Source organism: Drosophila nasuta, chromosome 2R (genome assembly GCF_023558535.2).
Source record: "Drosophila nasuta strain 15112-1781.00 chromosome 2R, ASM2355853v1, whole genome shotgun sequence".
NCBI classification, from domain to species: Eukaryota; Metazoa; Arthropoda; class Insecta; order Diptera; family Drosophilidae; genus Drosophila; species Drosophila nasuta.
This window is the reverse complement of record NC_083456.1, coordinates 11,938,309-11,950,712: the sequence shown is the minus strand read 5'-3', so window position 1 is coordinate 11,950,712 and position 12,404 is coordinate 11,938,309. Positions and strand designations below refer to the sequence as shown.

The 12,404-nt window shown below is 42.2% G+C and overlaps 1 protein-coding gene across 17 annotated transcripts in view; it reads right to left on the bottom strand.

The window, feature by feature from the left end:
- Positions 1-12,404, bottom strand: part of LOC132785741 (dystrophin) — a 172,224-nt gene that overhangs the window by 3,486 nt on the left and 156,334 nt on the right. For 8 of the 17 annotated variants that reach the window (XM_060792001.1, XM_060791980.1, XM_060791981.1 and 5 more), the window contains 9 exons: positions 3,334-3,593; positions 3,033-3,233; positions 2,811-2,944; positions 1,935-2,293; positions 1,495-1,878; positions 1,320-1,440; positions 831-1,258; positions 466-760; positions 56-361 (listed from right to left, as the gene is read on the bottom strand). In XM_060792001.1, coding sequence (XP_060647984.1) covers positions 56-361; positions 466-760; positions 831-1,258; positions 1,320-1,440; positions 1,495-1,878; positions 1,935-2,293; positions 2,811-2,944; positions 3,033-3,233; positions 3,334-3,593 — 2,488 coding nt within the window. Of the gene's footprint in view, positions 1-55; positions 362-465; positions 761-830; positions 1,259-1,319; positions 1,441-1,494; positions 1,879-1,934; positions 2,294-2,810; positions 2,945-3,032; positions 3,234-3,333; positions 3,594-6,641; positions 7,735-12,404 lie in introns of all 17 variants that reach the window. The other 9 variants (XM_060791985.1, XM_060791986.1, XM_060791987.1 and 6 more) reach the window with 2 other exon arrangements.

Below are 12,404 nucleotides of genomic sequence, written 5' to 3'. Positions count from 1 at the left end.
TACCCAAAAATGCAATTGGAAAATCTGGTAAAAGTCACTCAAGCAATTTCCGCACCGTTGTTCAAATGCTGCTGCAGTAAACTGGAATGCGGTGGCGGTGGCGGACGTCCGTCATCAACCAAATAGCCGGACGTTTGCATCCCATTATTCGGCAAGTCGATGCCACCGTTGCTTGTCAGCATGCCACGCTGTGCATGTTGTTGCTGCTGCTGTTGTTGTTGCTGCTGCTGCTGTTGTTGCTGCTGCTGATGCAGTGCGTTCAATGCGCCACTCAACTGATGCTGATTATGCTTGGCAGCGAGACTTGCCAACTGTGGATGCTGTTGCAGTTCGTTGCTCAAACCTGGCAGCATAATACCCTCTATTCGAAGGAGTAGGGTATATGGGACATGCAAAGCCATGTTAGTCTCAAGACATTTCGCGAATGAAGATTAAAGCTTGCTAAGCTTCTTAACTAAAACTTACTTGAATTGTGCTCATAGTGTCCGTTCTGCTGATTCATTTTGGCTGGCGAATCGGTATTCAACTGTGAAGCGGTCACCGAGCGAGTTTGCAGTGTGTTTGGTTTCGAGTTCAGTGCAGAGCCGGCGGCGCTGTTCAATGCGCTGCTGTTGGCGCTGCCGCCATTGGGTTCGTCCAGGAGCTGGCGCAGACGCTGCAGTTGCGCCTCCAGCTGTCGATTGTGATCCTCGAGGATCTGCATGCGCGCCTCCAGGCGACCCTTGTGCTGACGCAACAGCTTCGCCTCGGCCATCATGTCCTTAGGAGGAGAACAAACACACAAATGTAAGTAAGAGTAATATTGTGTACAACACTTTGAGGCAATTTACCTGTCCGTGCTCGCCTTGGCCGGCGAGACCCGTCATGCTGGAGCTGGAATGCTGCATGCCATTGCTGTCGTCGGGGGTGCCGCTCTGCTGTTTGCTGCACAGCTGCTGGTACTCGGCCTGCAGATTGGCATTCTCCTCCTCGAGATCACGTATAATGGCCTCCAGCTCTTCGCGCTGCTCCGCATCCATGGCGGCCATCACCTGCACCGGTGACTTGGGCGCACTGCCATTGTTCGTGGGCAGCGCCTGGCAATACTGTGCTATCAGCTGATGCTCATCATCGCTGTCGGGTGTCGAATTGGAGCCAGTGCCACCGTATTCAACCTGCGCCAGTCTCGACGCATACATCTCGAGGCGAGAGTGCATGTCATTCTGCAGCTGATGCGTTGTATGCTGTGGACTGGGCGCAGGACTCTCGAGTGCATCGCCTGTGATGTTTTGGTTAATGAAATTGAAGGAAACATGGACATGGACAGTAGCGAAACTTACCCTCGAGCACACTCTGCACCGGCAGATAGCCGACTCGTGGATGCTTCTTAAAGTATTTGCGACTCTTGAACTTATTTTTGAGCGCACGCGTAAAATCACGCACGTCTTCGGTGGATGTGGTCTATAAAATATGCAATTAGCAAAATGAAACAATAGTTGTATAACGCATACGCACCGTTGTGCAATACTCGTGCATGGGATGGGTGAGCTTGTGGTTCTTGGCATTGCGGCCGAAGAAGAAACACTTTTGGCACATGTCGAAATTGAAGCACTTGAGGCAACGATAACGGAAGCCCACAATCGGATACTCTTTGCAAATGTTGCACTTGGCCTGATGCTTGGCTGCCTCGGCAGCAGCCAGACGATGCAGCACAGGCAGCCAGACGAGACTTTGTGGCTCATGCTGGAGCCAGCCGAGGAAGTGTTGCAGTTCAATTGAAATTTCCTGATTGCCATCGATGGCCTCCTGTGAAATGCCCGCCTGTTCGAGACAAGAGCGCACCGAGGGCTCAATGTTGGAGCCACCAAAGGCAGCTACTTCACCTAATTGCCGAGGCACCTATCGAAGAGAAGTGTTTAGTATTCAGTTATTGTATACTTTAGTCCCAATCTCACCTGTATGCAATCGTGCAACAGCAGTCCCAGACGTCGCTGATCCGCTCGCCTATCGGTGTCAGCCACCAAGCGGAAGAGATAGCGATACTTCTCCTCGAGGTGACCACGGCAGAGAAGCACAAGTCCCACCTTAAAGCTGAGAACGCGAATTTGGCCAGTTCGCTGCGAGTCGTAGACATTCAGTATCCAGTTGATGGCCAGGTCGAGCATTAGCGTCAAATCAATTTTATCGATTGTCACGTAGAGCGAATGCAGCACCGTTGTCATGTCCGGTATATCGATAAGTTTATCGTTCTGTGCACGTAGCCCATGGCGATCGAACGACTCACAAGCGGTGGCCATCGAGATGCGATCGAGAGCTGAAATGTGAGATAGGTATTTATTAAGAAATATATGGAGATACATAGTTCATAATATCTAATAATAAGATATAATATGTATGAAAGTGTGTGATATAAATGTTTATCAATATACATTAAATAACATAATTATACAATACATAAATTAAAATATTTAAATATCTAAAGTGTAAATCGTAAAATATCTATTATTTAAAAATCTAGATATTTTCTTTTGGCAATAATTAAAACTAAATAACTTTATGTATATATTTAATACTATCTAAAAATAGTAATAAAGATAATATAGCATTTAATAAGTTATCATTATATCTAAGTCGCAACATTTAAATGTGAAATGGAAATATAATATAAAAAGATGAATTAATACATTAATATCTAATTTTTTAAAATAAATAACAATATATCTAAATTGTTAAATAAAAATATCTTATATAATATAAATAGTGAAATAGTAAAGTACAATCAAAATTATAAAATATAAATATTTAAAAATATGCATTAGAATACCACTTACCCAATCTCTTCTGGACCGAACGCAGCTTCATAGCCGTGCGGTAGGCGGAGAAGCGTATTTCATTAAGATCGGCCAGTCCTTTCATCAGCTCAATCATCTCGGGATGGTCCCAGTGTGTGGTCTCGCGTTCGTGACTGGATGGATGGATAAATGGGGGAGGGAGCGCAGAGGAGCGTTAGTCATAATTGGCTGTCGGGTCAGGGAGCTGTCAATGCTACTCACTCGATGTAGTAAGGCACATTGGCGGCGGTTGTGGCACGCTCCCAGGGCGGCTTAACGCTCTGGCCCAAATTAGGTAATGGCCCAATGGTGCCACTGTTCGATGTGTTGCGTCCATCGTCGCCGTTCTCGTGCGTGTGATTAGCGCCAGCCTGGCACAAAACCTTCTGACGCTCGTCCATTGCAATTTGCAACAGTTTCATGCTGCAACGAACAATAATCAAACGAATATCTCTCTCTGTGGACCTGGGCTGGGCAACTGGGAAAAGCCTACAGCAGCAGTGGCAGTTGCTGTTGCACTTACCGTGTATTCAAATCCTCGAGCTTGGACAAACAGGGCGTTGGCACCAGCACCTGATTGGCGGTGAAGAAGGACTGCTGCTCATTGCAATCATCGAGTAGTGCACTGGCCGTGGTCATCTTGTCCCGCAGCCGTTGCAGCTGTTGCATCTGCTCATTTGCCTCGCCCACCGATGCGGGCGTCTGCCAGGCATTCTTTGTTTGCTCAGCCAATGCGACGCGGGAGCTTAAATCCTCCAACACCTTCTGAAATTGGCGCATTTTCTGCAAGTAGCAAAATCATAGGGGATATCAATTAGCAATCTGGCGAGACAAGCAAAAGGAAGGAGGGAGGAGCAGAAGGCGTAATCATATATATGGTAATTATAATGGTAGCAATATTCCCTCTTCTTCAATTTAATCAGTTTTCGTCTGTCTGCTCTTATGAGTATTTAATTAGTTGTTAGTCGGCTTCTGTCTAGTTTCGCTTTCCTTTCCACACATACACACACACATGCAGCAGCAAATATTGTGTTGCCTACTTTGCAGCTGTTTGAATAACTCTCTAGCGCATATTACGCATACGACACATTGTCGCTGCAATAATTAAGTAATGTCTTTATGGTCCAGCGCTCTTTGTTAGGCGGACCATCATAAAGCGGGTCGCAATTTAAAGTTTTCATATAAATAACTCAAAGGTATTTTCTCTCTTTACTCTCCCCATTCTCAGTCCCTTTGTGTGCTGCTCTTCATTAGCAATAAAAAGCAAAAAGTGAGCTTTAACTTTTATGCGCAGCCAGAGGAAATGTGGCAGGTGATAGCAGGTGGCAGGTGGTGAAAGAAGACTGCAGCATCATTTTGCTGTTGCCAATTTGAACGCTTTGTAAGTCGAAACTGTCAGCGGGAGTTGAGGCTGGCAACTGATGCCACAGCTACAGCAACTAATGGTTGTTGTTGTTGCTGCTGCTGCTGCTGTTGCATGGCACACGTTTCATTTTGCACATTTTCATCATTTTCGCTTTTCAATTTCACTTTGGCAGACCATTTGGCGGAGTCGCAGTCGCAGTCGTCGTCGTCGTCCCCTTTGGGAGTTTGTGCAACAAAAACTTTCATAGCTGCCATTTTGCATGGGAAATGCATGCAACAAGCAAAATGCATTTACCTGCGCAGCAAAACTTTCCATCTGACTTGCAATGTGAAAGAAGCCAACACAGGATGCCAGGACACGGCCAGACACAGTCTTGCCACCCAGCCACCTTGCCACCGTTTACTCTATTATTTCATTTAGTTATAGTTATTTTGCTGCTACAGTTGCTTCTGCTTTTGCTGCTGCTCGGTTTTTATTTGTAATTCAGTTTTCTTCAAGTTTGTGTTTCTGATTTTGAACTTTGCCGTTTCAGCTCGTTCCCCGGGGCAAGTTTATGCTCCATAATGCATGCACGGACCATTTTACATGTGTCGACGTTGTCCTCGTCGACCAAGGAATTGTTAGTTATTTAACAATCTATTTTTCTTAGTTTATTGCAAGTTTTATTTGGTTTGCATGCTAATGGCATTTGCCCAGTTTGGCAGCACAATTAAAATAAATATTTGCCTTTGCATTTTGCAATTGGAATAAACTCGATTTTGTTTGCAAATTTAATTTCATTTTACTTTACTGGCAATGGCAAAGTCAAAGGGCAGTCTTATCAATCATCGATTGTGCCTTTTGGCAGGAACAGAGAACTGAACTCAAAGGCTTCCTTTGCTGATTTGTGCTGCAGCTAATTAAGCGTAAAAATAATCTGAAGTTGCAATTTGCTGCTCCATCAACAGCAGCAGCAACAGCAACAGCAGCGACAACAACAACAATTGTTTGCTATTGTACTTCTGCTTAATTAGCAAAACGGGGTGCAGCAGTGGCAGCTGCAACAAAGGCCGCAGCATTGGCGACAACACAGAGGCTGCTGCGGTTGTCGTCGGAGCGCTGCAATCAATAATTTGATGTTTACAATAAATATGCAACCTGCCACATCCCACGCTACCGGCAGCGTCACTAATTAGTGGCAACAAGCCGCCGACGACGACGACAACGACAACGATGACGACAAGAAATCGTTTGATATCAAAGAACACAAACTCGCTGCTGATAGTAGTTCAATGACCTCTCTTTGGATGTTTTCTAATCAACGAACAAAGCGCCAAAGCTAGCAAAATATGCTTTGAGGAATCGTTTGCAAAGTCAATATAGTCATTGTGGCAGCATAAGCAGCACAATTTAAAACGTGCCCCAGGAGCTTCTTCTTCCAGCTGAGTGCAGCTTCTTTCTGTTCTGCTTTCACGTGGCCAACTAAACAAGCAAAGCTGTCATCATATTTGCCAAGGCAGCAGCTCTGGCTCAACTTGAGCTCCTTTGGGGCATGCAACAGCATCCGCTGTCAGTTGCAATGTCAGTTAGATTGACAGACCAGACTTGACCGGCTTTAAGTTAGGTTGATGGATCAATTGCTCACAGCTCGAATGTTTAATTGACACTTTGAAGTTGTGTTGAAATAAATTAATAAATGCATTAATATTTTGGTATTTGATTTGCATGTGGAAATAATTGCTCAAATTAATGAATATTTAGATTGATGGCAATTAAATGCTGCAAATAATATGGACAATACTTTCAATTATTAAGGAAACTGTTTGCCGAAACAATTTTGACATTAAAAGGAAGTTTTACAATTATGTGCAACTTTGCCTTTACAATAATTATACAGACGGACAAATTGAAATTTATTGTTTAATTATGATTCCCTATTTGAATTCGTTGCTTAAAGCAATTAATGTAAGCACAAATAAATGCAACACTTTAACGTATTTTATATCAACATTGAAACATTGTGACAATAAGAAATAAAACGACTTAAATCCGACATTCGTTTGCTTTCGTTTTGAGCATTAAGCCCATAAATTGTACATTTAATTAATTGGGAATTGGGCGTGTGATTGAAAGTGCAATGCTTAAAGTAAAGTCGTGCCGCATCACATCGATAGAGCTTAATTGCATATATAAATGTACATGTATATTTTTTGTTGGCCAATCCTTAATGGGGCAGTCGCTGTGCATTAATCAAGATTTTAATGGCAGGCGTGGGAGAGGGAAAAAGAGAGGCAGAGGGAAAGGCAAAGAAGATGCGATTTAATTAAAATGGTAAGGCTTAAATGTGTCATTGTGGCAATTATGCAAGTAAGTGTGTTATGTCGTATGTGGCACGAGACGAGAGCCGTCGCTGCGTAATATTTATGTTCAACTTTTTTGTGTGTGAGTGAGCAACAAGTTCGTTCGGGCTTAGCCAAGACACAAACCTCATTTTCGTCGCGCAACATGCCCACAATTTGGAGAAACATGCGTTCCGCATCGTTCTGTGGATCGCATGTGGAATACGTGTCATCCATGAGCGTAATGTCGCCGATGCGACAATGTAGCTGGTCCTCCGACGATGACGAGTACAGCGACAACATGTTGCGACGCCTTTGGTCGTTGGCAACATGTTGCTGGGCAACATCCACCACCACAATCGAGGGCGTTGAATGCGCCACTGAAGCGGGCGCTGCTCCCGGAGCTGCCTCATCATCCGCATCAGGTTCATCGCAACCGCTGCTGCTGAGCTGTGAATAACTGAGACTCAGCTGGCTGCTCTCATCGTGTTCCTCCTCATCGTGATCCAGCTCGAGTTCCAGCTCCAGCTCCAGCTCATGCTCCAGCTCTGTGCCGCCGGTGCCGCTGTCGCCGCTCTGCGAACTCGCCTTCGTCTGGTGTCCGGCGGAGGCGGAGGCAGCTGTTGCATTTGCCACAACCACAGCCAAGTGATTGTAGCCCTGGGATTCGCCGCTGCTGCTGCTGCTGCGACTGCGACGCTTCATCGAGCGAAAGGGCGACAGCAGGCGGCGTCGTGTGCTGCTCGTGGGCGTGGCATAGGGCGGCAGCTGGAGTTGCTGTTGCATTTGCTGATGCGACGGTGCGCCGGCATAGCGTTCCAATGACCTTGACTTGCTGTGATTGCTATAGATCGTGGCACCAACACTTGCAGCAGCTGTTGCTCCATCTCTTCCACCTTCTGCTGCTGCAGTTTGTCTTCTCTTGCCGCTGTCATCGATGTGAGCGTTCTCTATAATTTCGCCAGCTTCATCGCTGGAGCTAAGCGACAACGTCGCTGCCGGCGTTGTTGCAGCAAATAGTCGCATCGTTGTTGTTGTTGTTATTGCTGCTCAAGTTGTTTTTGTTGTTGGGTTGATGCGTTGGGTTAATTAATCTTTCGACTATGCAGATTTCAGGTTCTCGCTGCTTCTTCTTAGGCACTTGGCTGCTGTTGTTGCATCGTTTTAGGGCACATTCTTGCGTAATGAACGCTTCTATTTTTGTAGACCGGTTAAACAGGATTCACTTCTTATTTTTAAACTGCACACGAGACACGAGAGACTATTAGCCAAATAGTTAGCTGCAGCCAAGCAGCAACAACTACAACTACAACTACAGCTAGAACTACAAACTACAACTGCAAATGTTGTTACTCGCGCCTTATCGAAGTGCTCAAATAAGCCACTAAATTACGCCGAAATTTCTCAGGGCCCCTCCGTCCCGCCCTGTTAACAATTTGAAGACCCTACGCGTTAATTATCCGATGTTTGCCTTTGTTATTGTCACTGTTAATGTTGTTGCTTTTGCTGTTGCTGTGTTTTCAGTTCAGGCAAAAGGTTGTCGGCTGCATTTTGTTTGCACAATTGCTGGGCGTGTGTAAATTATGTTGGGCAATATTTGCCCTTAGATAAGTTCCTCAATGTGCCACAGACACCCAAGTTCCCTCCGCTGAAGACTTCGCTCAGAGTTGAGCCATGACATTGTTGTCGTCAGAGTTTCCGACATGTGTGACAATGTGATATGTTGTTTGTGGAGTTGGACGGGGGGAAAGCCAACAGAAAGGTGGGAAACATAAGCGGAATCCCACCAAGTATATAACAAGTTAATAAGATAAGGTTCTTTCTTGTATGTTGGCAGTTGGGCCAAAAGGCTGTCCATGAGTTATAGGCAATTTGAAGGGAAAGAGTTAACACGAGGTTAAACTCACAGAAGGCAGCGAGCAGATCGATAGTTTAACGATAGTAAAGAATAATTTGATATTCAACTGAAGCAAATAGTTCCAACTTATAAAGCCAGATAATCTTTTTAATGTTTAAACAAAAGACAACACAATCACGAACTCTAATGATAAAATGCATATTAAGTACAATAATAATATCGATAGTTCCTATAGAAGTTCAGTAAAAGTCAATCAGCACTACTAACAAGCTTTAAGAAGCTTTAGTGAGCAAGTGCTTTAAAGCTTTTGCTAGAGTTATCCAAATAAAACTCAAGCAAAAATATCTATTGTATGACAATAATTTGGTAATGCAAGGAATCGCATACCTTAGAAAAAATATCGAATAGTATAAAGTGTATTAAATAAATATTGATAATTTCCTTAGATGCTTAACCTTTTAATTTCTTGAAGAGTGAAGTAATCAAATACTCATCAAAAGAAAAGTCAATCAGCACTGATGACAAGCTTTATGCAGCTTTAAAGCACACAGAAATCCAAACCAAACTGAAGCAAATAGATCGAAATTTTAACGATAGACAAATAAAGTATAGAAATGAATACCTTAATAACAATATTCATGATTATTAAGTGCAGTCAAAACTATCATACAAAAATATTAAATACTAGACATAATATTGATATTTGCTCAAATGTTTAACCTTTTAATTTCTTGAAGAGTAAACAATACTTATCAAAAGAAAAGTCAATCAGCACTGTTGACAAGCTTTAAGCAGCTTTAAAGCTCACACAAGTGGACATAAGCATTTTGCTTTAAAGCACTTGCAAGTGTAATCCATTTAATTGTAGGCAACAAAAAACGTAACTCAAGAGAACATTGCCCAACAAGAAAAGTGTCAAGTAGTTAATACTTCCAACTAAGCAATGACCCTACAGAAAACCAGAATAAGTACAGAGTATGGGTAAAGAGCATTCCACGTACTCCTGCTTATCATGTTCTACGTGCGTGAGTAGAGAGTGAAAGAGACAGAAAGCAAGAGGAGTGGAGGTGGGGGAGAAGAGGGAGAGTCCCATGAAAAAAGATGATATTTCAGAATGAAGTGAAAAAAGCGCAGTAGACGAAAGCTCATTAAAATTCTAAGCCGTAAAGCAAAACAAAGTTTTAAACAAAGTCAAGGAGATGACGAGGTGAGGTGGGAGAGAGAGAGAGAGAGACGGAGAGAGGGAAGGGGTAACACTGGGCGGGTTCACAAGAGACAAGAAAGCTAACAAGCCATTGACAGACGACGACAGACGATGGCGACCAGTTAAACAACAACAGAGAGAGAGAGAGAGAGAGAGAGGGAAAGAGAATGCAAAGTTCTCCAAATACAACGAACAGAAAGAGAAACACGAAACAAGAAGAAAAAAAGTAAAGAAATACCGGAATACCGTCAAGTAATGCCGGTAATGACATTGTAACGGTATTTATTACAACATTATGACGAATGACAAGTGTCTAATTAGTTGTGGCAACATGCAAAGCTCACTCCACCCTGCCCCCTCCCCACTCCACTCAAATAAACAACTTGTGCGTTGCATGTTGTTGTTGTTTGTTTTGTGGCATGCATAAATTTTCAAGTTGTAGAATTTTCACAGCGACTTTTTCAATGGTGTGGTAATTGAAAATATGCCAACTTTTTTTCTGTTTGTTTGTGTATATGCGTTTTATATATCTTGATTGCAATTGATGTGACAAGTGCTGAGAATTATCAACTATTATGCGAATTTATCATTAGCAAACCTTTTGTTGTTGTTGATGCATCGCAAATTATTTACGTAGTGAATGCATTTCAATTTTGATTGATGTACTCTTCTCTCGACTCGAACGTGAGAGAAATTCCAATGAATTTCACTTTTACCCCCACCCACCCACACACACATACTATAGACACACACTCCACTCTCTCCCCTCTACGCTCTGTGTCTTCTAAATTATAAAATATGCATATGGTATCTGGTATCTGGTCTGCTACGTTGCCTTGCATACGAAATCCGCATTCGGTTTGACAGAATGCCGCATTCATGCTGAAGGATGAATATAGGAATCTGTTCTTGTTGTTGTTGTTGTTGTTTGGACATTGCTTTTCAATATGCAAATATATTTCGCTAAAAGTGAAAAACAAACCCGAACACACCAATCTGTGGCAATTCTATGAACACTCTTCGCATGTGTGTGTGTGGATTGTGTAATTGAAAAGCGCTAGGATAAAAGACCAGCATGAAGAATTGTTTAGACTGTACAACTCGCATAATTAATTGAATCTATTCATTATTTAATACGCATAAATTAAAGGCAAGGTGCCAGCTTTATTTCACCCTGAGCTCAATCTTAAACCATTTTATTGTTTTGGGTAACTTGGCAATTCGCAACACATGTGATCAACACAAAATGTTATCTTTAATCTATCCGATTTTTGGATGATTTTCACTTTCAATTCGACTAATACGAAATGCTGAGCACATGCGTTACTGCAAAACTTTTTACTGGCGATTTGCGGACAGCAGTAGAGTGGCAACAATAACAATAAATAAATCTTCTGAATTTGGTTATTTATGAGAAACCACAGGCGGGCAGACGGCAGACAGAATTGGTAAATGCTAAATCCGTTTACCTGCGCCAAAGAAAACACTTTTGAGGCGGTTTCTAAAACTAATTAAGTGGCCAGCAGGCCGCAGCTTTTTTTGTAGTTGTATTTCTGCTGCCTCTGGGAAGACAATGCGAATAGAAAGCCTGCGGTCGTCACATTCATAACTCGTCACGATCTCCAGGTGTCTCTTTATATATTTTAACCGATACAGATTCACAGATTTTCGATCGACCAGCCAAAAAAAAAAGGGCTAAACTTGGTGAGAGTCGAGGGAGAGGAGAGTGAGACAGTGAGAGATCAACAAGCGTGACAAGAATACGAGAGTAATACTTGTAATTTCAAGTCATGGAAAGTCGCAGCAATTGCGAATGAAAATGCTGATTCATGGACCGCAATGAAAGTCTCTCCAAAAAAATTTGTGATACAAATCAAATCAGAAGCAAAAACACAAAACGGTTTTCTTTCGTTTTAGTTAGTCTTATCAATAAATAGTTTTATGCCCATGGCACGTGCCCAAGATAATTGCAGTTTGATTGAGCACCGCAACAGCTCAATGAAAGAACAATTTATAAACTCGACTTGAGCTGTGTGCTTTGTGCATTTTTAATCAGCATGCGTGTAATCATTTTTGATAATTTTCTGTCAACACACAAAACACAAAAATTGCCAGCTGAAAAGAGTCGCTGCAAGCCAACGACTTTGCGTAGTGCATTCAACTCTGATTCAGAGAATAATATTAATGGACGAAACACAGAAGAGAGCTGATGACTGACAAATACTCTGAAATTTTTATATTTTTATAAGCCTTAAAATTATTGAATTTGCGTGTTTTGGGCAACTGAAGAATGTCTTTCAATCATCTGTGTTTTTATTCGTAATTGTCTTGATTGATGAGTTTGCATATTTCCCCAGAAATCTTCTTCTGACTTCTTAATTGGTTGTCATTTAAGAATTTAAATTAAAGAATTTGTTAACTCTTTTTAAATAACTAATTCTTTGTCATCCAGCAACGTTTTCTTAATTTTTCGAACATCGGAAACGTTTCTTCAAGCGAATGATTTTAAGTAAAGAATTCTTTGTCATCTAGCAACATTTTCTTAATTTTTACAACATCGGACACGTTTCTTCAAGCGAATGATAATACCTTCCTATGCTCAACAGGGAGCACTTTTGCCTTTTTGCGGATTATTAAATTTGCATACATTTAAACACACACGTATGTATACAACATCGTATGTAAGTTGCAACCGGAAATTTTCATCAGTTTTTCGTATTTTTGTAATTTATTGTATTTCAATGGAAATAAAAAGCAAAAGTGCATAATGTGCTGCTCAGCTCAGTCTTTTCATTTTAGCTTTTGTTCGTCGCGTTGTCGTCGTCGTCTCTCTTGGATTGTTGCGCTC